We start from the raw sequence: 26542 nt of genomic DNA on the forward strand, positions 1-26542 counted from the left end.
GTGCACATCCATTAGAAGATCATACATTGCTCCATCAAGCACCGACTGACCTGCACATTGACTGTTGTGGAGCCTAATTCAGAGTTTTTACCCTTACAGGAGGAGGGTTTGGGGGCTCATCCCAGCGTGGGTAGCATCATTCAACTAAATGAGTTGTAAATCCTGATTTAGAGTTTTTACCCTTACAGGAAAGGGGTCTGGGGGCTCCTCCCAGCGTGGGTAGCATCATTCAACTTGAAGAGTTGTGGAGTCTGATTTAGAGTTTTTACCCTTACAGAAAGGGGGGTCTGAGAGGTCCTCCCAGTGTGGGTAGCATTATTCAACTTGAAGAGTTATGGAGTCTAATTCAGAGCTTTTACCCTTACAGAAGGGGGGTCTGAGGGCTCCTCCCAGCATGTTCATGGCCTTTTGCCTTTACAGAAGGGGGGTCCGGGGGCTCATCAACCCTCCCACTCTCTCTCTCCCTTCTATTTCTGCTTCTGTGCACATCCATCAGAAGATCCTACATTGCTCCATCAAGCACCGACTGACCTGCACATTGACTGTTGTAGGTCCTTACTGATAAGCTGCCTCTAAATTTATTTGACTCTAGGTCCTTACTGCACTTGAAGTTGAGTCATTGTATTTTTTGTTGTTTGGTGGGTGGTGAGGCCCTCCTCTACTCTCTCAAGACTCTTAGCTTGGACAATCTTTCTTTTGATGATTGTGGTTGTAATGTATCGTTGAAGTTAAAATGGGGAATGAAATGACAATAGAAATCGCTGAAAATTTATAGAAATAAACTAAACTCAATAACGAAGACACAACTTTTTACGGATTTGGAATATAACCTCCGGTTAGGGAGATATGACACTGACAAGTTGGTCATAATTCAGGTAGCGATTTGCAGCGATTTGCTTACTGAATAACACTACAAATCGCTATAGTGATTTGCGGAAGATACTACAAATCGCTATAGCGATTTGCGGAAGAATCTACAAATCGCTATAGCGATTTGCGTAAGAATCTACAAATCGCTATAGCGATTTACGGAAGACACTACAAATCGCTATAGCGATTTGCGATTTGTTGTGTCTTCCGCAAATCGCTATAACGATTTGTAGATTCTTCTGTAAATCACTATAGTGTTTCGTTGGAGACCCGAAAATACTACAAATTGTTGTAGGAAAGCCCGATAATACTACAAATCATTGTTGGAAGGCCCAAAAAAAAATTGGTCAGGAGGAGCCCCCTCTTGTAAGGGCAAAAACTCTAAATTAGGCACATAAGTAGAGAGAGAAGGGAGAGAGAGTGAGAGGGTTGGTGTTCATGGCCTTCTCCAGGAGGAACCCTTTACCTCCCTTGATTTCTTCTCTAGAGAGAGAGGGTTTTACAGTGTTTTACGAAGAAGGAAGAAGAAGAAGATGACGATGGAGCAATATAGGATCGTCTGTTAGATGTGCACAGAAGTAAAGAGAAAAGGGAGAGAGTGTGAGAGGGTTGATGTTCATGGTTTTCCCCAGGAAGAACTCTTTGTTTCCCTTGATTTCTTCTCTAGAGAGAGAGGGTTTTACAGTGTTTTACGGAGAGAGAAGAAAAAGACTTTGAAGAGTCAACATCATCCTCGACTTTCTGGATAAAGGACATGTTTGTCCTTTTTTTGAACAGAAAAAGAATAAGACTTTGAAGAGTCAACATCATCCTCGACTTTCTGGATGGAGGACATGTTTGTCCTTTTTTTGAACTGTTTGTTTTTTCTTTTTTGAATGAAGGGCATTTTTGGCATTTTCTCAAACCATCACTTTATGAAAAGAATAGCAAGAAACGGTACTTAAGTCTTTGCAACAACACCAGAGCCCGATGCAAAGTTATGTCAGCATACACGGGAATACGAGCCCCATGTGCTTGTATACGTGGTGCTCATTCAAAGCCCCGAACACAGACGTGGGATTCAGTGAATCATCGGGGGCAAACATACACCACCCTCTCCACTTCAACACTCAACTACACTTACCTTGATCTAAATACCTATTATAACAAAAAACTCTACTTAAACCAACCAGTAATTTCAGTCCTAACTTATATTACCCCAACCAAACTGAACTTGTTGGACCCAATCGAAGCTTCAGTTTCAATATGAACTGGGTCAATACCAGACACAACAATATTGTGGGTTTGGATTGAGTTCAACCAAAGATCATTATTCCCAAACCCCAATTCAAAACCAATCCCAACCAAATTCGAGTCCAGTGGCATATTATTATCCAGATTTGATTGCGATCCAACAAAATTTCACCTAATTGCCCACTATAAATGAGCCCTAGCTGAATCTCCTCCCCTACCTATTTAAACCACGACCCCAACTTAACCCGACATCTCAAATTGATCCAAATCCATTCTTATACCCAAGACAACCCTCAAGTCCCAAAATCCGATCCCATCAAGGTTAAATGTGTATTGGATCCTGAAGAAAAGTTGAAACAGGAAAATTATAAGCTTCTACATGTCCCTAAAAACACCCCAAAACTGAAGTAGGTAAGATCCAAACAAAACCCTGTTTCAATGAGCCTACCTTAAAACCTCTTCTAAAGTAAACTCCAAGCCCCGATCCAATTAAAAAAGACTTGGATTCGGAACCATGCAATGAATCCAATTCTCTTTAATTGGTTCCCCTTAAGTTTAGTTTGAATCCTAATACCGTAAACCATGAAAAACCTAACTTGGACCAAAACCAAAATCAGTTAGATCCAACCCAAGACAAGCCTTCACATGCTCTATCAATGTCCAAACCCTATTGGATCTATCCCATAATGAACCCTATCAAGCCCTACCTTGTAACTAAATCCAAAAGTCTCTCAAACCCACTTTGTCCAACCCAAGTCTCATAAAAACAACAACCAAACTTAGCTTCCTTTTGGATCAAGCCTACACTAGACAGATTTGACCTGTTTGATCTAGATGTATATTGGGGCTCAAAAGAAGATAAAGGATGGTTTGCCAAGAGTATTCTTGAATTCCTTATGCTTATGAGAGGAGGCCTACATGTGTGGGATGGGGGCGGTTAATATTAAGGGTTTAATATTTGCTACCCTTGTGGGGTAAGAACTCCCTAATTATAATATTTTAAAACTTTCAATGTTTTGGGTTAGTAGAAATCAGTGTTTGGATCTTGTTATTCCAACATGTATGTAAGCTTTACAAGGGTTAAAACAATATCTTATAATATAACAAAGTTTCAACCCTTATAAAATGGTATTTTACTTTGAAAAATCACAATTTAATAGTCAATTAGCTTATTCTTACTATTTTGATGATGTCGTGGATTGGGTATGACCCAATTTGGACCCATAATGAATTTGATAGGGTCAATGTTTGGTAACAAAGAAAGGAGTCCGATTAACTATTTGGGTCAGACCCATGAAGTCCAATATGGTTTATGAAATTTTATACCAAAATCAGATCCATCCCGAGTTCCATCCACAATTTTCAATGTAAAAATATATTATTTTATTTGGTTTGGTTTATGTAATCCTTATCGGATCCAAGTATGGTCGTTCTTAAGAAATATCAGATCAGATCCGAAATTGAATCTGATATCGACACTTCCTACTCAGATCCGAGTACAGGCTCACCTGTAGAGTGCGCATATTTTAAGTATTATATTTGGTGGAAGTAGCTTATGTCGGATGTGATATATGATTTGGATTTGACCGACTTACACCCCTACTTCGGAAAGCGATCAGACGAGGCGTTGCCACCCAAATAGTATAAAGAAAAGCTTAACGATAATGAGGGAGAGTGCAAGAAAATAAAAAAATGGCGCGCCCGCTGCTCTCTCTCTCTCATGCCCCTTCACCGGGCCGAAGCCACCATCACTGGAGAGAGACCTCTACTAGCGATCGTCCATCGTCGGAGAGAGAGATCCACTGTCGGAGGCTCACGCTTGATGTCCTCCACGGAGCACCATTACCGGAGGCTGACCCGCCAGAGAGAGAGAGAGAGAAACCCCTTTTTTCCAAGTTCCTCGCTGGCACCCTCTCTGCCCACTATTGCTCCTCCATCGCGAGACCACCGTCACCCTTCTCAAATCCAGTTGCCTGCGAACCATCTTTCTCAAATCCTTCTTACCTTCTCTTATATCCACCTGATATCTTTACCACCTTCCTTAAAACCCTCAATCACAGATAATGACGACTCCCATACTTGAAGGAAGATCGTCAGGTAATAGGATTTCGTAGGTTTTGGCTGCCAAGGGTTTGAGCGTTTGTGTTTGATCGATAGGTTTCGATAGTTCTTGATTGCTGGGCAACAAGGTTTTGATCGACAGGGGTTTGATCAACCGGGGTTTGATCGAGCAGGGTTCTACAACGAGCATCCATTGTTGCCCTCACGAGGTAAATAATTCTGTCATCTCCCTTTCCTTGCGTCTCTTCCTCTTTCCCAATCTCTATCACCTTCTTTTTTTTAAACCTCAGCGGTTGTTCTTTCTTTCAATCACCTCAAACACCACTGGCGGTGCGAGAGCAGGTTTTAGGGTTTCTTTTAAAGGGGTTTCATCTTCTCCCATTCTCTAACCTATTGGTTGGAGGGATGACTCTTTGTCCCTCTCACTGTTGCTGCTTACTCTTTCCATCCTGCCAAGGTAATACGTAGCTGATAAGTTTCGTGCAATTCTGTGTCCGTGGTTTAATGGGCAAATTAGAATTGATATTTGTGCACTTTATACCAACTAAAGGTTGCTTCCTTTGTGTCTGTATCTATTCTTACTGAGGTTCTTTATAGGATTTTTATGGAAGTTGACATCTGAAATTGGTCTATCGAGGTGTCAACATAGCAATAACCCAACACAGCCTACATGTGTGGGATGGGGGCGGTTAATATTTGAGGGTTTAATATTTGCTACCCTTGTGGGTAAGAACTCCCTAATTATAATATTTTAAAACTTTCAATAGAAATTAGTCTTTGGATGTAAGTTTTTAGAAGGGTTAAAGCAACCGCTTATAATGTAACAAAGTGTAAACCCTTATAAAATCTTATTTTATTTTGAAAAATCATAATTCAATAGTCAATTAGTATCTTACTATTTTGATCATGCTATAGGTTGAGTATGACTCAATTTAAATCAGTACCGAATTTGATAGCGTCAAGGTTCGGTAACAAAGAAAGGTGTCTGATTAACTATTCGGGTCAAGCTCATGAAGTCCATTGTAGTTTATAAAATTTTATATCCATTCCGAGTTTCATTCATAATTTTTAATGTAAACAAATATTATTTTATGTAGTTTGGTTTATGTAATTTTTATCGGATCCAAGTATGGTCTTTCCAAATTTGAATCTGATATCGATACTTCTTACTCAAATCCGAGTACGTAGAATGTATATATTTTAAGTATTATATTTGCTGAAAGTAGCTTCTGATTTAGATCCTACCCACTTACACCCTATTTTGGAAAGCGATCGGGCGGTGTCGCCCAACAGTACAAAGGAAACCGGTAATGAGGGAGAGCGCAAGAAAAAGGAAAGAATGGCGCGCCCACTGCTCTCTCTCTCTCTCTCATGCCCCTCACCGGGCCGAAGCCACCATCGCCGGAAGAGTGACCTCTGCCAGCGATCGTCCCTCGTCGGAGAGAGATCCACTGTCGGAGGCTCACTCCAGACGTCCTCCACGGACCACCGTTACCGGAGACTGACCCCCGCGCGCGCGAGAGAGAGAGAGAAACCCCTTTTCCCCAAGTTTCTCTCTGCCCACTATTGCTCCTCCATCGCCAGACCACCGTCACCCTTCTCAAATCCAGTTGCCTGCGAACCATCTTTCTCAAATCCCTCTTACCTTCCCCTATATCCACCTGATATCTTTACCACCTTCCTCAAAACCCTCAATCACGGAGAAGGACTACTCCCATACCTGAAGGAAGATCGTCAGGCCGCAAGATTCCATAGGTTTTGGCCGCCAGGGGTTTGAGCGTTTGGGTTTGATCGACAGGTTTGATAGTTCTTGATGGCTGGGCGACAAGGTTTTGATCGACCGGGGTTTGAGCAACCGGGGTTTGATCGAGCAGGGTTCTACAACGAGCATCCATTGTTGCCCTCACGAGGTAAATAATTCTGTCATCTCCCTTTTCTTGTGTCTCTTCCTCTTTCCCAATCTCTATCGCCTTCTCTTTTTTAAACCTCAGCGGTTGTTCTTTCTTTCAATCACCTCAAACACCACTGGCGGTGCGAGAGCAGGTTTTAGGGTTTCTTTTAAAGGGGTTTCATCTTCTCCCATCCTCTATCCTATTGGTTGGAGGGATGACTCTTTGTCTCTCTCACTGTTGCTGCTTACTCTTGCCATCCTGCCAAGGTAAGATGTAGCTGATGAGTTTCGTGCAATTCGGTGTCCGTGGTTTAATGGGCAAATTAGAATTGATATTTGTGCACTTTATACCAACTAAAGGTTGCTTCCTTTGTGTCTGTATCTATTCTTACTGAGGTTCTTTATAGGGTTTTTATGGAAGTTGACATCTGAAATTGGTCTATCGAGGTGTCAACATAGCAATAACCCAACATTCTTCATTGTAACTCCCCTCCCCAAGAAAGACGTGCACACAGAAGGTGAGGTCTCTCTCTCTCAAACTATCATGGTTAGGGTTCGTTCCCCTGTTCATCAGAGATGTTTTAAAATTTTATTACTAGTCTTCAGTTTCCTGGGAATGGTTCGTCTCACCTGTTTCTTGTTGGTGTTGCTAAATCTTAACGGTATTGATGTTCAAGTGAAAGACAACGAGGGCACCTTCTGTAAAGTCCAAGACGGTGGTTCATGCTCAATTACTTATTATTACGGGCCTTGCTGGATGTCATCCTTCTTTGCTTAGTTTATGTTTTCCGATTTGTTGAGTGTTAGTATGTCAGAGTATGCTGCTATATCAAAGGTTCTAAATATTGGTTTTCTGTTCATGATTATTTTTGTAACTTTGTTGCTTAGACGTTTCCTGATTGCCTCTTCAAGTCCGTAGGTGTGGGTGTTCTTGCCTGAAACTGAATGTATTGATTAGGTTGCTACAAGTTCATCCCACATAGTATCGACTTATATACCTGTTATATTAAAAAACATCATTAGAATGGACATATCCCTGGATCTACAATAGTATCCATGTGACACGGATTAGTTGCAGTGATTGAGGTAAGATTTTCCTCTTCACCGTGTGGGCAATGGTGGTACATACTGATCTTTATTATTAATATTTTTTACATATTGATCTTTATTATATATATATATATATATATATATATATTGAATCTGTCTTGTGCTTATTCTCTTGGTTGCCGCACTGGGAAACTTAAGTACAGCCTCACAAAGACAAGCATCTTGGTTTGATAGATGCCAATGGTCTATATGGTCCATTCACTTGTTTTCGTTATATATATCATTTACTGCTTAAAATGAAGGTGAATCAAAATTAATTGTTATTTTCCTATTTCTTATATTTCATTATCAATGATAGCAATAAAAAACATACATTTCTATAAGTCAGCTCTTATATGTACCTAATCTTAGAATTATGAACCTGATGTTAATGTGTATCTTTCTCTCTGCTGCATATGTAAATTTATTATTCTTTTTATGTGAATGTGCAGATGGATTCACCAATCTCAAGTCCACTGAGCCCATCCCAATCAAACAATATGGTGCCACCTCCTCCTCCATTGATGAATGCACCAATAGGGCCTTGGATGGATGCAACAAATTCAATCCTTCAAAGCGTGCTCCCTTGGGCTGAGACTGTGACCAGGTTGCATGGGAAAAACACCACATTCTCAAGTCCCAGTTTGTTTCTAAATGAACAGGAACATCCACACAAAGTATGTTTCCCCTATCTTTCTGTTATTTTTCATTTGTCTATGTGCATGTGCACCTCTTATGTTTAACGTTAGAATGAGTTCATCTGTGTTGAACAGCACTGACGATATTTGGTCAAGGTGCTTTTCTTCTCTTTGCTCATGTGATTTTGAGCTTTGTACTAGTTCTGCTAATTACTAACCTTTTGACTTAATAGATTGAATTTGACTGATACTAATTGAATCTAGGGTTTAAAATTGTATGTATTTAATGTGCTATTTTGAAAGTAAATGTTTCACATGACTGTTGGTAGCCTAATGGTTGTATAAACTTTCAATGCATGTTTGAGATTGGGTAAATCTATCTCATTTGTGTTGTTTATTTTTGTGTTTATCTTCTTGGTATTGATGCATATTTGTTAAGAATTATGCATAAAGCCATTTTTTGTATCTCTTTGTAAAATTTTGGCTTTTTTCAAAGCACTTCCCCCAACAATTGTTCATAATGATTATTGCGAAATGTTGATGGTTGCCTTGACCTTTCCATCACTAGTATATATATATATATATTTTTCACTATATCCATGTTAGTATGGATAGATATTGATCGCTTGGCTTTAATGGTAATGACTATTAGGCTGATCTGCCAATTGAAATGAATTCATTTATTTAATGCTGAATAAGGTTTTGGTAGATTAGCCTAGACACTTGGTTGGCAATCATTATAGTTCCTTTTACTAGTCCCTGGCTGTATCATTTATGAATATACTTGGCCATTAGAAATTTATGGACAATATGCAAATTTTATGATTAATGATCAAGGGAAGTATTTGAACAATAGCTCTTTCTGCTATGGATAAAGATGGATCTGTATCACAATCAAATCATAAAGAAACAGAAAAGGCTGAAGGGTACCATACATGATGTATTTCTCATGTTCCCATGTTAGCCTTGTCCTATTTGTTACAATAAGGAGATGTTTGAGAGTTTTGAAACAACTTGGTTGTGTTCATACAAAATACGCATAAACATATTTTTTGTTCAAAAACATATTTTAACATGTCCACACACATTTGCTAAAATGATTGATATACTAGTTTCAAACCGATGTTTGAGTGACTTTTCGTTAGAGAATTTCAAAGAAAGTGAGTTTTTTTTTTTTATTATAGAAAATCAAAGATATTTTTCAAAAGCGTCACAAAAATAGTTTGGCAAAGCAAGTTGTTTTCATTAATGAAAGCATCACAAGTATTTTTCGAAAATCTAGGTACTTCAAATAACTACGATGTCTAAAAGATTTTGAACACAGGGAAAAATGTTTAAAGCCAAGTTGTTTTCACTATTCGTTTATCAATGCATCACAAATATTTTTTGAAAATGTTGGTACTTAAAATAATTTTAATTTTTAAAAGCTTTTAATAATGTCTTTCCATTTCACATGTTTGTTCTAATTTTGGTCTTTCATTTGAACACTGTATAAATTTTTTAATTGCAAATAACATTGAGTTTTTAAAGCTTTCTTGGACTAGTACAAATGTTTTCAACACCTACCATAATTGAGTTTTCAAAGTTAGAGTATTTTTGAGGTTGCATTATTCTGAAATATTTGATCATGATTTTTTTTCATGATGTTTCAAATTTGAAAGTTTTGAATTGTTTGGGTTGTATGCATATAAAATATGCATAAAGTTATTTTTATTTAGAAACAAAATTTAACATAATTTTCAGTTCTAAATGACTTTAAAAAGATGTGCTTTGTTCTGAATGTGTTTTCTCTATTTTGATCTTTTATTCCAACGCATGGAAATGTTTCTAACTTAAACCAAAATTAAGTTTTTAAAGTTTTTGAAAACAAGTAGAAAATGTTTTTAACTTCTATCAAAATTGAGATTTCAAAGCTTTTGAAATTAAGTTGTGGTAGTACTTCTTTGCCGATGTAATAATGCTTAGAAATTTGAATGGTATTTTTTTCTTGCAATTGTGATATTTTACTAAGTTTCACGATGCAAAACCTATGCTTACAAGATTTTGAGTTTTAAGATGTACATTTAACTAAACCTAGATATTTTCTTGTTACCATTAGATTTAGTTTTGTCCAGGCTGGTTTGAAGGTTTTAGCTTTAGGTCATTGTTGTGGCTTTCTTGCTTGAATGTGGTTAGGTCTATCCATAGGATTTATATGGTATCAAGTCACAGCCAATACATGAGCTATGCTTAGTATACTAATGGGCTTTAGTCACCAACTTGTGAATAGGTTTCATTGCTATATTGATCGTTTTACCTCATCGCATGCATTATTTTTGAAAATATCTGTCATAATTTTTCTTAGTACAACTTCATACTTACATGCCTAGGAAGCAGTGAAAAGCTTCAAGTCTTTAATGTGAAATAATTCTCTCAAAATCTTCTTCATGATTTTATTTCTCATTTATTGTCACCCCTAATCACTATTAGATTGTCATAGTGGAGAATTCTCTTACTCGACTTGGTCAACGACGCTATTGAATCGTTCAAGTGCTTCTATACATCAATCCATTTCTTGAGGTTGCTCACTTTTGTGAAAGAGAATGATAGATGCTACACATCTAATGTCCTTTGGTTTAAGTTTATTCCTATTATGGCCATAAATGCAAGCGTGACATGTTTGTGAAATATCCTAAGGATGTCATATAGTGATTTTGATTTTTAAATTCAAAATTCCTTGGATTTTTTTTCCATGAGCTTCACTAGGCTTGGTATTTATCACATTGGGGCCGTGAAAACACATTATATTGATTGTTGTCTAGTCTATTTATTCCTTACCACAAAAGATGAGCAACTAGTATTGAGGATCTACTTCTACCTCAGTCACTCAAGGTCCACACGATTGTGGAATTTGAGATTCTTTTACCTGTATAAAGTACGATTCAATTCCCTATATATGTGCCTACAAAATGATGCTTGTGGTCACGGCTCAGAGATCTTCTAAGTATTAATATATTCATCTAACCTTATTGCTAAAAGGGAAGATCTTCAATATTTTCAACTCTCACGAACCTAAAGGTACAAAAAAAATTTAGACAATAGTTATTGTCAAAGAACTAATAGGTGAAGGTTAGAAAAAAATTAAAAACATGTTATGCTCAAAGCTACATTTTTTAAGAATTGAAGTAGGACAACCATGGACAACTTCTTTTCACGAGGTGAAGCTTGAGAGCAATCAACAAGTTTAATGCAATAGAAAAGTGTGAAGATGATTTATAGGAAGATAGTTCTTTCTTGCTTGATGTGTATTTTTTATGCTAAAATCAAGACAAAGATGTTTATCTTGGTGAATGCAATGGAAATAGGGTCAAGAGGCCTCTGATGGGTTTATATCTTACCTGGATTTCAGTTGATACCAAGTCTTTAATCTTTTAAGCATTATCATGTTCATGATCCACGTTTTTCACATGGGAGGAATCAGTGTGGTACCTTATTTCATTTGAAATTGCAATGTCCTGTTTGAAGTTCTATATATTATCGTTGTTAGTTTGAAAAAACTTGTAAAGCGAATGCGTTTTGTCACGACTACCTTGGATTTTTTTTCTACAAAATGTGTAAAGTTTGAAAGTTTTGAAATATCTTGGTTGTGTTCATACAAAATATGCATAAACATAATTTTTGCTTGAAAACATATTTTAACACGTTTACATACAGTTGCTAAAATGATTGATATACTAGTTTCAAACTGATGTTGTAAGTGGCTTCTCTTTAGAGAATTTCAAAGAAAGTGGCTTTTTATGTAAAAAATCAAAGATATTTTTCAAAAACATCATGAAAAAAAGTTTGGCAAAGCAAGTTATTTTAATTAACAGAGGAGTCACAAATATTTTTCTAAAATGCTGGTAGTTAAAATAATTCTGATTTCCAAAAGGTTTTAATAATACGCGGTTCCATTTCAAATGTGTTTTTTCTAATTTTGTTCTTTCTTTTGAACACAAGAAAATGTTTTAATTGCAAATAATATTAAGCTTTTAAAGTTGTTGTAGTACTTCGGCTGCATTATTCTAAAATATTTAAATGTTATTTTGTCATATTTTCCTTTGTCATAATATATAAAATTTGAAAGTTTTGAATTGTTTGAGTTGTATTCATACAAAATTTGCAGAAAGTTATTTTTTATTGAAAAACAAATTTTATCCTATTTACACACGTTTGCTTAAATCATTGTTTCATATACGAGTCTCAAATTAATATCGTCAATGGCGTTTACTTCAGAAAATCCAAACAAATCGATTTTTTCTATTCAATCAAAAGATTTTTTTGAAAAGAAAGAATTTGAAATACTTTGAGTGGTGAAGTACTTAAACAAAAGGCTTATTAGAAAGTTTTTTGGCACAATAGTTTTTTTTTGAAAATGTAGGTACTTGAAATAATTTTATTTTAAGTCTATAAGTGTTTCATTCTAAAAGTGCTTTTCTACTTTTAGTCTTTAATTCCAATGCATGAAAATATTTCTAACTTAAACCAAAATTGTGTTTTAAAGTGTTTGGAAATAAGTAGGAAATGTTCTTAGCTTCTATCAAAATTAAGATTTCAAGGTTTTTGAAATTAAGCTGTTGTAGTACTTCTTTTTCTTTGTTGATGTTATACTGCTTAAAGATTTGGACGTTAATTGTGATATGTTACTAATTTTCTTGATGCAAAACCTATACTTACAAGATTTTGAGTCTTAAAAAGTGTATTAGCAAAACTTTGGTTTGTTCTCGTTACCACTAGATTTAGTTGTGGTTATGCTGGTTTGATGGTTTTAGCTTTAGGTCATTATTGTGGCTCCATTGCTTGAATGTGGTTAGGTCTATCGAGTGGATGTATATGACATCCAATCATGGCCAGTAAATGAGCTATGTGTAACTTGTGAATACCATTGCATCATCGATCCTTTTACTTCATTGCATTTACTATCTTTGTAAATATATCACAGATTTTCCTTAGTACAACTTTATACTTAATTCCTAGGAAGTAGTGTAAAGCTCTTTGTCCTTAATGTGAAACACTTCCCATAAAATCTTCTTCATAATTTTAGTTCTCATTTATTGTCACCTCTAATCACTGTTAGATTTTCATAGTGGTGACAAACTCGACTTGATTAATAGCACTATTGAATCCTTGGGACCAACCTCTTAAGATATAGCATCAATACATCAATCAATTTCTTGATGTTGCTCACATTTTTGAAAGGGAATAGTAGATGCTATACATCTAATGTCCTTTGGCTCAAGTTTGTTATGTCGTAGAGTGATTTTGTTTATAAGATTCAAAATTCCTCAGGAATTTTTTTCTCCATAAGCTTCCCTATGCATGCTATTTATCACTTTATGGTCATGAAAGCGGATCATATTGATTGTTATCTAGTGTATTCATTTCTTACAACAAAAGATGAGTTGCTAACTTTTTTCTCAATCACCCATGGTCCACTCAATTATGGGATTTGAGATGATTTACTTTTATAAAGTATGATTCAGTTCCCTATATTTGTTCCAACAAAATGATGTGTGATCATTACTCAAAGATCTTCTAAGCAATAATATATCCATTTAACCTTACTGCTTCAATGGAAGATATGTATTTTCAACTCTCACATAGAGAAAGTTAGACAATAGTTATTGTCAAAGAATTTTATGTGGAAGGAACATGTAATACTCAAAGATATATTTTTTAAGAATTGAAACAGGACAATTGTAGACAACCTCAAGTTCGATGCAACTGAGAAGTGTGAAGATGTTATATAGGAGGAAATTTCTTTCTTGTTTGAGGTATATTCGCGTCGTTACTATTAAAAATGAGATGATTACCATTGTGTCTATGATCGAAATGGGGGTGAGGAGGCCTGTTGTGGGTTTATGCCTTAGCTGTATTTCATACGATACCAATTGTTTATTAACTTCAGAATGTGGGTTTATGCCTTGGCTATATTTCTTGCGATACCAATTGTTTATTAACTTCGGAATGCAGACTTTTCATATAGGAAGAACTTATGTGGTACCTTATTTCATTTGAAATTGCAATGCCCTATTCGAAGTTATATATACATTGTAAATCTTATTTTGAAAAAAACTTGTAAAGAAAATGCACTTTGTCATGACTACACTAGCTTTCATTTTACAAAATGTTTGAAGTTTGAAAGTTTTGAAACATCTTGGTTGTCTTCATAGAAAATATACATGAACATGTTTTAACAAGTCTACACACATTTCCTGAAATTATTGATATACTAGTTTCAAACCGATGCTTCAGTGGAGAATTTCAAAGAAAGTGGCTTTTTTGTAGAAAATCAAAGATATTTTTCAAATGCATAAAAAAAAAGTTTGGCAAGGCAAGTTGTTTTCATTAATGAAACTGTAAAAATAATTTTCGAAGACGTGGGTACTTAAAATAATTTTGACGTCTAAAAGATTTTGAATACAGGGAAAATGTTTGGCAAGCCAAGCTGTTTTCACTTTTCGTTTATCAAAGCATCACGAATATTTTTTGAAAATGTTGGTACTTAAAAGTACGTGTTTCCATTTCAAATGTATTTGTTCTAATTTTGGTCTTTCATTTGAACACTAGAAAATGTTTTAATTGCAAATAATATTATGCTTTTAAAGTTTTCCTGAACATGTATGAAATGTTTTCAACGCCTACTAGAATTGTGTTTTCAAAGTTGTCATAGTAATTCTTTTGTGGTTGCATTATTTTAAAATATTTAAATATTATTTTGTCATGATTTCTTTTTGCATAATGTATCAAATTTTGAAAGTTTTTTTGAACATGTATGAAATATTTTAAACACGTACTAGAATTGAGTTTTCAAAGTTGTAATTCTTCTGTGGGTGCATTATTCTAAAATATTTAAATGTGATTTTATAGTGATTTTCTTTTGCATTATGTATTTTAAACCAAAATTGAGTTTTGAATTGCTTTTGTTTTATTTCTATAAAATTTGCATAATATTATTTTTTCTAACTTATTTACACATATTTGCTTAAATCATTGTTTCATATGTGAGTCATATTATTGTTATCAAAATTTCAAACAAAGCGACTTTTTCTATTCCATCGAAAGATTCGTTGAAAAGAAAGAATTTGAAACTCTTTTAGTGGAGTGAAATACTTAAATAAAAGGCTTATCTGAAATTGTTTTGCCACAATAGGTTGTTTTCACCAATCATAAGGTGGTGCACATTTTTCGAAAATGTTGGTACTTGAAATAATTTTTAGTTCTAAATAGATTTTCGAATAAGTGCTTCATTCTAAAAGTATTTTTTCTATTTTATTTGATTTGAAATTGCAATGTCCTGTTTGATAGTTTGAAAAAATTTGTAAAGGAAATGCACTTTATGATGATCAATTTGGCTTTCCTTTTTTAAAATATGTCATAGAGTGATTTATATACTAGTTTCAAACCATTGGTTTAAGTGGCTTCTCTTTAGAGATTTCCTTTTTCAAGATGTATGTCATAGAGTGATTTATATACTGGTTTCTAACCATTGGTTTGAGTGGCTTCTCTTTAGAGATTTTCAAAAAGCTGTTTTTTTCTGTAAAAAATTTAAGATATTCTAGGAAGGCATCATTAATGAAAGAGTCACAAATATTTTTCGAAAATGATGGCACTTAAAATATTTTGATTCCTATAAGTTTTTAAAAATGTCTTTACGTCTGAAAAGTGTTTATTCTAATTTTGTTCTTTTATTCGAATGCAAGAAACTGTTTTAACTTTCACAAAATATTGAACTTTAAATTTTTTCTGAGAATTATGAAATGTTTTGATCACATATAAGAATTGAGTTTTTAAAGCTGTTGTAGTACTTCTTATTTAGTTTTATAATTATGAAATATTTAAATGTTATCAAGTCATGATTTCCTTTTGAATAATGTATCAAATTTGAAAGTTTTGAAATGTTTTAGTTGAATTCATGCAAAATATTAATTAACATATTTTTTGCTCAAAAATATTTTTTAACACATTCACACGTAATTGCTAAAGTGTTTGTTATACTAGTTTTAAACCAATGTTGTCAAGGGCTTCTCTTTAGAGAATTTCAAAGAAAGTGGCTTTTTCTGAAAAAAAAAATCAATGATATTTTTCGAATGCGTCATGAAAAAAGTTTGGCAAAGCAATTCGTTTTCATAAACGAAAGAGTTACAAATATTATTTTAAAATGTAGGTACTTAAAATAATTTTGATTTCTAAAAGTTTTGAAAAATATGTGGTTTTGTCACAAAGTGTTTGTTCTGATTTTATTCTTTAATTTGATTACAAGAAAATGTTTTAAACGCAAAAAATATTGAGTTTTTTAAGTTTGCTTGAACATGTATGAAATATTTTCAACACCTACCAGAATTGAGTTTTCACAGTTGTAGTACTTTTGTGGTTGCATTATTCTAAAATAGTTAAATGTTATTTTGTCACAATTTTCTTTTGCATAATGTATCTTAAACCAAAATTGAGTTTTGAATTGTTTTTGTTGTATTGGTATAAAATTTGCATAATGTTACTTTTTATAACTTATTTACACACATTTGCTTTAATCATTGTTTCATATGCGAGTCTCAAATTAATGTTGGCAATGACTTTTACTTCAATAAATTTCAAACAAAGCTACTTGTTCTATTCAATTGAAAGATTCGTTGAAAAAAAAGAATTTGATACTCTTTTAGTGGGGTGGAATACTTAAATAAAAGGCTTATCTGAAATTTTTGTGCCACAATAAGATGTTTTCACCAATCATAATGTTTGACACATTTTTCGAAAATGTTGGTACTTGAAATAATTTTTAGTTCTAAATAGATTTTCGAATAAGTGTTTCATTCTAAAAGTGCTTTTTCTAATTTATTTGATTTGAAATTGCAATGTCTTGTTTCGAGTTTTATATATTATGAGTCTTAGTTTGAAAACATTTGTAAAGAAAATGCACTTTGTGATAACCACTATGGCTTTTCTTTTTCAAAATGTATTTCATAGAGTGATTTATATACTAGTTTCAAACCATCAGTGGCTTTTCTGTACAGATTTTCAAAAAAGTTTTTTTTTTTGTAAAAAATGAATGATATTTTTCAAAGACATCATTAATGAAAGAGTCACAAATATTTTTCGAAAATATTAGTACTTAAAATAATTTTGATTCCTATAAGTTTTTAAAAAGGTATTTATGTCTGAAAAGTGTTTTTTCTAATTTTGTTCTTTTATTCAAACACAAGAAAATGTTTTAACTTCAAAAAATATTGAGCTTTAAAATTTTCCTGAGAATTATGAAATGTTTACATCATCTGCAAGAATTGACTTTTTAAAGTTGTACTACTTCTTTAGCTTCACTATTATGAAATATTAAAATTTTATCCCATCATGATTTCCTCTTGCATAATGTATCAAATTTGAAAGTTTTGAAATGTTTAAGTTGTATTCATGCAAAATATGCATTAACATATTTTTTGTTCAAAAACATATTTTAACACGTCCACACATAGTTGCTAAAGTGTTTGTTATACTAGTTTCAAACTAATGTTGTTATTGGCTTCTCTTTAGAGAATTTCAAAGAAAGTGACTTTTTCTATAAAAAATCAGTGATATTTTTGGAAAGCGTCATGAAAAAAAGTTTGGCAAAGCAATTCGTTTTCATAAACAAAAGAGTTTCAAATATTTTTTTTAAATGTAGGTACTTAAAATAATTTTGATTTCTAAAAGTTTTGAAAAAATGTGGTTTCGTCACAAATTGTTTGTTCTGATTTTTGTCTTTAATTCGATTACAAGAAAATGTTTTAACTGCAAATAATATTGCGCTTTTAAAGTTTTCTTGAACATGTATGAAATATTTTAATCACCTACTAGAATTGAGTTTTCAAAGATGTAATTCTTCAGTGATTGCATTATTCTAAAATATTTAAATGTTTTTTTGTCATGATTTTTTCTTTTGCATTATGTATCTTAAACCAAAATTGAGTTGTGAATTATTTTTGTTTAATTTGTATAAAATTTGCATAATATTATTTTTTATAACTTATTTACACACAATTGCTTAAATCATTGTTTCATATGTGAGTCTCAAATTAATGTTGGCAAAATTTCAAACAAAGTGACTTTTTCTATTCCATCGACATATTCATTGAAAAGGAAGAATTCGAAACTCTTTTAGTGAGGTGAAATACTTAAATAAAAGGCTTATCTGAAATTTTTTGCCACAATAGGTTTTTTTCACCAATCATAAGGTGGTGCACACTTTTCGAAAATGCTGGTACTTGAAATAATTTTTAGTTCTAAATAGATTTTCGAATAAGTGTTTCATTCTAAAAGTGTTTTTCTATTTTATTTGATTTAAAATTGCAATGTCCTCTTTGAAGTTCTATATATTATGAGTCTTAGTTTGAAAAAATTTGTAAAGAAAATGCACTTTGTGATGACCACTTTGGTTTTCCTTTTTCAAAATATATATCATAGAGTAATTTATATACTAGTTTTAAACCATTGGTTTGAGTGGCTTCTCTTTAGCGACTTTCAAAAAACTGTTTTTTTTCTTTAGAAAATTTAAGATATTTTACGAAGTTATCGTTAATGAAAGTGTGACAATTTTTTTTTTGAAAATATTGGTACTTAAAAGCAAGGTTTTAAAACCCGTGACTCGGAACTCGACTCGTTCTTTATTGACTCGTGACTCGGCGGGTGAACTCGGTGACTCGGACCAGGTTTTGTTAACTTTTGATTTTAAAACAAAGACAATATATAAATTGTCATTTAAACATATAAAGGTTTGTAGAATGACTTAGTTACTAGTTTAATTGATTAATAAGTAAAATAACATCAAGTAAAACTGCTCTTAATTCAAATCTCACATTTACTAAAGAAACTACACAAGCAGGAGCAAGTCTTTCAAGACAATATATAAAGAATGACTTAATTACTAGCTTCAAGAACTTTAATAGCCATGCTCGATCATGGTTTACATCCTGAATATATGGACATAGCTGTTGTGTTGCAGGGCCTCAGAAAATCCTTGCAAAATTTTGGGAACATTGAACTTTATCTTGATATTTGTAAGTGTGTTTCTGATGTAGAGTTGATTGGACCATGCCTTATATATCTGCACATAAATGCATGTAAGCTTTGGATAATGAGAATGCTGTGAGGTGTATATATTATAATGATAAATGTGGGCATTTTATGCTGTTGGTTTTGAACAGGCTGGCTGCCAACTATTGTGTAGGTCTCAGAGATGGTTGCATGAGGGATCAATTATGTTAGCTGGATTAGTGGATTCACTCTATGTTCATTGAGGGGTACTGGGTTTGATTCCTTACCTGGAGCTACCAAACGGAATGAATAATGGACATGTGAAATTTGATTGACTTTTACTAATTTTGTGATTTTATATTAAGTTGGTAAGCCTATTGTTATTATGCTATTTGTTCTTTGAAAAATGAACACTTACATATGAAAAAATGCCCATAGCCTTTGAAAAATGAAAAAAGAAATAAGTGCCCAAAACTCGCCCGAGTCAACTCGAGTCAGCCCAAGTTAGGCCGAGTCAAGGCCGAGTTTTCGCAGAACGAGTTTAGCTTGCCGAGTTGACTCGTTGGAGGGCCGAGCCGAGTCAGCTGAGTCACCGAGTTGACTCGGCGAGTTTTAAAACCATGCTTAAAAGTGGATTTAATACGAGTTAAATAGATTTTTTCCTACTTAGAAAGAGAGATAGGGGTTGTTGCATCGATTGTAAGGTTATACCGAGAGAAAGTGTAGCTACACAACATAGAGTCTTAATTTTAGATATTAGAATTAGAAAATGTCTCAAAAAGAGATAGACATAGGATAGATCCTAGAATTAAGTGGTGGGCACTGAAAGGAGCTAAACAAGGAATGTTTGTAGAGCAGGTAGTTAAGGAAGCTGATTGGTGTCTTGAGGAGGATTCAGAATCAATGTCGAATAAGATAGCGGATGGCATGAGAAAGGTGGCTAAGGAGGTATTGGGTGAGTCTAAAGGCGGTGCACCGCTAGGTAAGGATACATCATGGTAGAACGAGGATGTCAAAAATTAACTATTAAGGTTAAAAGAGAGTGTTATAGAAATCTAAGAGTCGTGATAACAAAAAGGAAGCTAAAAAAAATTTGGAGAGGTATATGATAACAAAAAAGGAAGCTAAAAAAATAGTTCGAAACACGAAGGATAAGGTATATAAGGAGGTTTATTACAAGTTGGATACCAAAGAGGGTGAGAAGGATATTTATAGGCTTGCAAAGATGAGAGATAGGAAATCGAGGGATCTGGGTATGGTTCGATGTATCAAAGATGAAATGAAAAGAGTTTTAGTCAAAGATGAGGAGAGATGAAAAGATTATTTTGATAAGCTATTTAATGGAAGTCATGCTCAGGATCTTGGAGACTTCTCCATTCCTTTTCATGAGATGAATCGTGACTTCATGCGTAAGATTCAAAAGAAGGAAATTGAAGAGACTTTGAAGAAAATGAAACCAAGAAGGACAGGTTGTCCAGATGGTATACCTATCGAGGCTTGGAAATGCTTTGGTGAGAAAGGTTTAAAATGGCTGACAAATCTTTTTAACAAGATTTGGCGGACAAATAAGATGCTTATTTAGTGGAGGAAGAGTACTTTGGTGAGTACTTTGGTGCCTCTATATAAGAATAAGGGTGATATACAATATTGCACAAACTATCGTGGTATAAAACTCATGAGTCATACTATGAAACTTTGGGAGAGGGTGATTGAATATAGGTTGAGGAAGGTTGTCATGATATCGGAGAATCAATTTGGTTTTATGCCTGGAAGATCAACTATGGAAGCTATACATCTTCTTAGACAACTTATTGTGAGATATAGAGAGATGAACAAAGATTTGCATATGGTTTTTTTATTGATTTGGAGAAGGCATACGATAAAGTACCTAGGGATGTTCTCTGGTGGACAATAATGAACAAATGTATTTCTCTCAAGTATATTAGTATAATTAAAGATATGTACAAAGGAGTAGTAACCAATGTCCGCACTTGTGGAGGGGTGACAATCAATTTTCCTATAATGGTTGGGTTACATCAAGGATCTGCATTAAGCCCTTTCCTATTTGCTATAGTGTTGGATGAGTTTACGAGATTAATTCAAGAAAATGTGTCGTGGTGTATGTTGTTTGTTGATGATATTGTTTTGATTGATGAGTCTAGAGCTGGAGTTAATTAGAATTACGGAGACAGACATTGGAAGCAAGATGTTTTAAGTTGAGTAAGAGTAAGACAAAATATATGGAATGTCGGTTTAGTAAGCAACGAAGTAGTGATGGGAGTGTAGTGAAGCTTGGTGAGCAAGAAATACCGGTGGATGCCTTTCAATTATTTAAGACCTATCATTCAAAAATATGGAGAAATTGATGGAGATGTAAATCATAGGATAAAGGTTGGGTGAATGAAATGGAAAAGTGTACCTGGAGTGTTGTGCTATCGTAAAATGCCATTGCAGTTGAAGAACATGTTTTATTGGACGATAATTAGGCCAACTTTACTATATGGTACGTAATGTTGGGCTGCACATCATATTAAAAAAATGAGTGTAGCTGAGATGCGTATGCTTAGATGGATGTGTGGAAATATAATAAAAGATAAGATTCAAAACGAGGAGATACGTAAGAAGGTAGGCGTTGCATCCATTGAAAATAAGATGAGAGAGAATCGTTTACGGTGGTTTGGACATATTCGGCGAAGGTCTAATGATGCTCCAGTTAGAAGGATGGAGAAATGAGAAAATATATTAGTTAAAAGAGGTCGGGGTAGGCCTAGGAAGACATGGATGGAGATGATAGGAAAGGTTATGAATGCTTTGAACCTCACCGAGGACATGGCATTGGATAAAAATGATTGGAGGAGAAGGATTCATGTGGAAGACCCAAAATGATTTTCTTTTTTTGGTTCATATGGCCGACCCCAATTGTTTTGGGATGAAGGCATAGTTGTTGTTGTTGTATTGGTACTTAAAATATTTTGATTCATAGAAGGTTTTGAAAATGTCTTTACGTCTTAAAAGTGTTTGTTCTAATTTTGTTCTTTTATTTGTATACAAGAAAATGTTTTAACTTTCACAAAATATTGATCTTTAATTTTTTTCTGAGAATTATGAAATGTTTTCATCACCTATAATAATTGAGTTTTTAAAGTTATTGTAGTACTTTTTCTTTAGTTTTGTTATTATGAAATATTTAAATGTTATAAGTCATGATTTCCTTTTGCATAGTGTATCAAATTTGAAAGTTTTAAAATGTTTTAGTTGAATTCATGCGTAATATGCATTAACATATTTTTTGCTCAAAAACATATTTTAACATGTCCACACGTAATTGCTAAAGTGTTTGTTATACTAGTTTTAAAACAATGTTGTCAAGGGCTTTTCTTTAGATAATTTAAAAAATCGCTTTTTCTGAAAAAAAAAATCAGTGATATTTTTTGAAAGCGTCATTAAAAAAAGTTTGGCAAAGCAATTCGTTCTCATAAACTAAAGTGTCACAAATAATTTTTTTTAGAATTTTGGCACTGAAAATAATTTTGATTTTTAAAAGTTTTGAAGAATGTGTTTTCATCTCAAAAGTGTTTGTTCTGATTTTAGTCTTTAATTCGATTACAACAAAATGTTTTAACTGCAAATAATGTTGAGCTTTTAAAGTTTTCTTGAACATGTATGAAATATTTTCAACACCTAATAGAATTGAGTTTTCAAAGTTGATGTACTTGTGTAGTTGCATTATTATAAAATATTTAAATGTTATTTTGTCGTGATTTTCTTATGCATAATGTATCTTTAACCAAAATTGAGTTTTAAATTGTTTTGTTATATTCCTATAAAATTTGTATGATATTATTTTTTATAAGTAATTTACACACATTTGCTTAAATCATTATTTCATATGCGAGTCTCAAATTAATGTTAATAATGACTTCTATTCAATCAAAAGATTCGCTGAAAAGAAACAATTTGAAACTCTTTTAGTGGGGTGAAATACTTAAATAAAAGGCTTATCTGAATTTTTTTGCCACAATAGGTTGTTTTCACGAATCATAAGGTGGTGCACATTTTACGAAAATGTTGGTACTTAAAATAATTTTTAGTTCTAAATAGATTTTCGAATAAGTGTTTCATTCTAAAAGTGTTTTTTCTATTTTATTTGATTTGAAATTGAAATGTCGTGTTTGAAGTTCTATGTATTATGAGTCTTAGTTTGAAAAAATTCGTAAAGATATGCACTTTGTGATGACCACTTTGACTTTCCTTTTTCAAAATGTATATCGTGACTCATATACTAGTTTCAAACCATTGGTTTGAGGGGCTTCTCTTTAGAGATTTTCAAAAAACTGTTTTTTTCTTTAAAAAATTTAAGATATTTTACTAACGCATCATTAATGAAAGTGTCACAAATATTTTTCGAAAATGTTGGTACTTAAAATATTTTGATTCCTAGAAGTTTTTAAAAATGTCTTTACGTCTGAAAAGTGTTTGTTCTAATTTTGTTCTTTTATTCATATACAAGAAAATGTTTTAACTTTCACAAAATATTGTACTTTAGATTTTTTTTAGGAATTGAAATGTTTTCATCACCTATAAGAATTGAGTTTTTAAAGTTATTCTAGTACTTCTTCTTTAGTTTTGTTGTTATGAAATATTTAAATGTTATCAAGTCATGATTTCCTTTTGCATAATGTATCAAATTTGAAAGTTTTGAAATGTTTAATTGAATTCATGCAAAATTTGCATTAACATATTTTTTTCTCAAAAACATATTTGAACATGTCCACACGTAATTGCTAATGTGTTTGTTTTACTAGGTTTAAAACAATGTTGTCAAGGCCTTCTCTTTAGAGAATTTCAAAAAAAAATATTTTTTTTTGAAAAGAATCAATGATATTTTCTAAAGCGTCATTAAAAAAGGTTTGGCAAAGCAATTAGTTTTCATAAACGAAAGAGTCACAAATATTTTTTTAAAATATTGGCAGTAAAAATAATTTTGATTTCTAAAAGTTTTGAAGAATATGTGTTTTTGTCTCAAAAGTGTCTCAAAAGTCTTTGTTATGATTTTAGTATTTAATTCCATTATATTAAAATATTTTAAATGCCAATAATGTTGAGCTTTTATAGTTTTCTTGAATATGTATGAAATATTTTAAACACCTATCAGATTTGAGTTTTCAAAGTTGTAGTACTTTTATGGTTGTATTATTCTAAAATATTTAAATGTTATTTTGTCATGATTTCCTTTTGTATAATGTATCTTTAACCAAAATTGAGTTTTGATGTGTTTTTGGTGTATTAATATAAAATTTTCATAATATTATTATTTATAACTTATTTGCACATATTTGCTTAAATCATTTTTTCATATGCGAGTCTCAAATTAATTTTGGCAAAATTTCAAATAAAGTGACTTTTTCTATTCAATCAAAATATTCGTTGAAAAGAAAGAATTTGAAACTCTTTTAGTAGGGTGAAATACTTAAATAAAAGGTTTATCTGATTTTTTTTGCCATAATAGGTTGTTTTCACCAATCATAACGTGGTGCATATTTTTTGAAAATGTTGGTACTTAAATAATTTTTAGTTCTAAATAGATTTTTAAATAAGTGTTTCATTCTAAAAGTGCTTTTTCTGTTTTATTTGGTTTAAAATTGCATTGTCCTGTTTCTTTCTTTTCTTTTTTTAAACTGCTGAGTGATTTATATACTAGTTTCAAACCATTGGTTTCAGTTGCTTCTCTTTAGAGATGTTCAAAAATGAGTTTTTTTTTTTGTAAAAAATGAAAGATATTTTCCGAAGGCATCATTAATGTAAGAGTCACAAATATTTTTTGAAAATGCTGATACTTAAAATATTTTGAATGCTAAAAGTTTTTAAAAATGTCTTTACGCCTGGAAAAATGTTTGTTCTAATTTTGTTCTTTTATTCGAACACAAGAAAATGATTTAACTTCACAAAATATTGAGCTTTAAATTTTTTTTGAGAATTGTGAAATGTTTTAATCACCTACAAGAATTGAGTTTTTAAAGTTGTTGTAGTACTTCTTTAGTTGAATTATTATTAAATATTTAAATGTTATCAAGTCATGATCTCCTTTTGCGTAATGTATGACATTTGAAAGTTTTGAAATGTAGTTGTATTCATGCAAAATATGCGATTTCATAGAAATGTTTGTATTGTCAACGATCTTTAGACAATTTTGTAGAAAGTGGCCTTTTCTGTAAAAAATCAATGATATTTTTCAATTGCGTGATGGAAAAAGTTTGGCAAAGCAATTTGATTTTCAATTTTGTTTTTTTATTCCAATGGATGTATGTGTTTTTGACTTAAGCCTAATTTGAGTTTTTAAAGTTTTTTAAACAAGTAGGAAATGTTTTTAACTTCTATCGAAATTAAGATTTCAAAGTTTTTGAAATTAAGTTGTTGTAGCACTTATTTGGTGATGTTATAATGCTTGGAGATTTGAATTGTAAGTTTTTTAATGCAAATGTGATATTTTACTAATTTTCTCGATGCAAAACCCATACAAGATTTTGAGTTTTAACAAGTACATTAATTTAGGCCGTTATTGTGGTGTTGTTGCTTGGATGTGGTTAGGTCTATCCAATGGATGTATATGACATCATGTCACGACCAATAAGTGAGCTCTGCCTAGTATACTAATGGTAAAGTGGCTTAGTTTGTTTAGAGTCATTTGATTCATTCAAACATTATTAAATGTTTCACTGGCTTTAGTCTCCAACTTGTAAATATGATTCATTGCACTATCGATCATTTTACCTCATTGGATGCATTATCTTTGAGAATTTCTATCACAAATTTTCACTAGTACAACTTCATTGTTGTATGCCCAGGAAGTATTGAAAATCTTTGAGTCTTTAATGCGAAAGAATTCCCACAAAATCTTCTTCATGATTTTATTTCTCATTTATTGTCACCCCTTGTCACTATTAGATTATGGCACAATAGAATCGTTCGGGGATCCCTTTTAAGATATTGCTTCTATACCTCTATCCATTTCTTCATTGCTCACATTTATGAAACTGAATAATAGATGATATACATCTAGCGTCCTTTGGTTCAAGTTTGTTCCTATTATGGCCATGACCGCGAGTGTGGCACATATGTCAAATATCAATGTCGTAGAGTGATTTTGATTTTTAAAGTTTTTTAAACAAGTAGGAAATGTTTTTAACTTCTATCAAAATTAACATTTCAAAGTTTTTGAAATTAAGTTGTTGTAGTACTTATTTGGTGATGTTTTTAAGCTCGTAGATATGAATTGTAATTTTTTAATGCAACTGTGATATTTTACTAATTTTCTCGATGCAAAACCTATACTTACAAGATTTTATGTTTCAATGTCAATTTGGCTAGTTATTGCCTTTTCAATGTTAATTTCAATATTGATGCCAGAATTTGTATTTTCATTCTTCTAACCTGGTAACCCTTCAATCCCATTCTGTCGCAAATGGCTGCACAAGCTGTTTTCTCATGGGAGCTGACATAGAGCAAGTTAAGGCATCAAGTTAGACTACTAATCAACTGCAACTATACATTTTCAATAGGCACTCTGTAGATGCATCTCGAATAAAAAGCTGATAAATTTCTAGATATTAAAATAATTAAAACCATCTAAAACATCCGGAGCAAGCACTCCAAAGCGATCAACGAACTCATTAAAAGTTCTTTTAGTTGCGTAGCCTGCACAACTTATTCTGATTGCCTCTCGCACTCCCTGGAATAT

At 32.7% G+C, this 26542-nt stretch overlaps 1 protein-coding gene across 3 annotated transcripts in view; it reads left to right on the plus strand.

Annotated features, from left to right (window-relative positions):
* The first annotated feature begins 5630 nt into the window (after positions 1-5630).
* Positions 5631-26542, plus strand: part of LOC149814816 (uncharacterized) — a 68586-nt gene continuing 47674 nt past the window's right edge. Inside the window, exons 1-4 of one of the 3 annotated variants that reach the window (XM_089989040.1) lie at positions 5631-6074; positions 6208-6322; positions 6463-6573; positions 7597-8106. In XM_089989040.1, coding sequence (XP_089845166.1) covers positions 6271-6322; positions 6463-6573; positions 7597-7739 — 306 coding nt within the window. In that variant the 5' untranslated portion in view covers positions 5631-6074; positions 6208-6270 and the 3' untranslated portion in view covers positions 7740-8106. Of the gene's footprint in view, positions 6075-6207; positions 6323-6462; positions 6574-7596; positions 8107-26542 lie in introns of those variants that run through there. The other 2 variants (XM_089989039.1, XR_016427915.1) reach the window with 2 other exon arrangements.

The sequence above is a fragment of the Nuphar pumila genome, chromosome 15 (assembly GCF_984573655.1).
Source record: "Nuphar pumila chromosome 15, dmNupPumi1.hap1.1, whole genome shotgun sequence".
Classification (NCBI taxonomy): domain Eukaryota; kingdom Viridiplantae; phylum Streptophyta; class Magnoliopsida; order Nymphaeales; family Nymphaeaceae; genus Nuphar; species Nuphar pumila.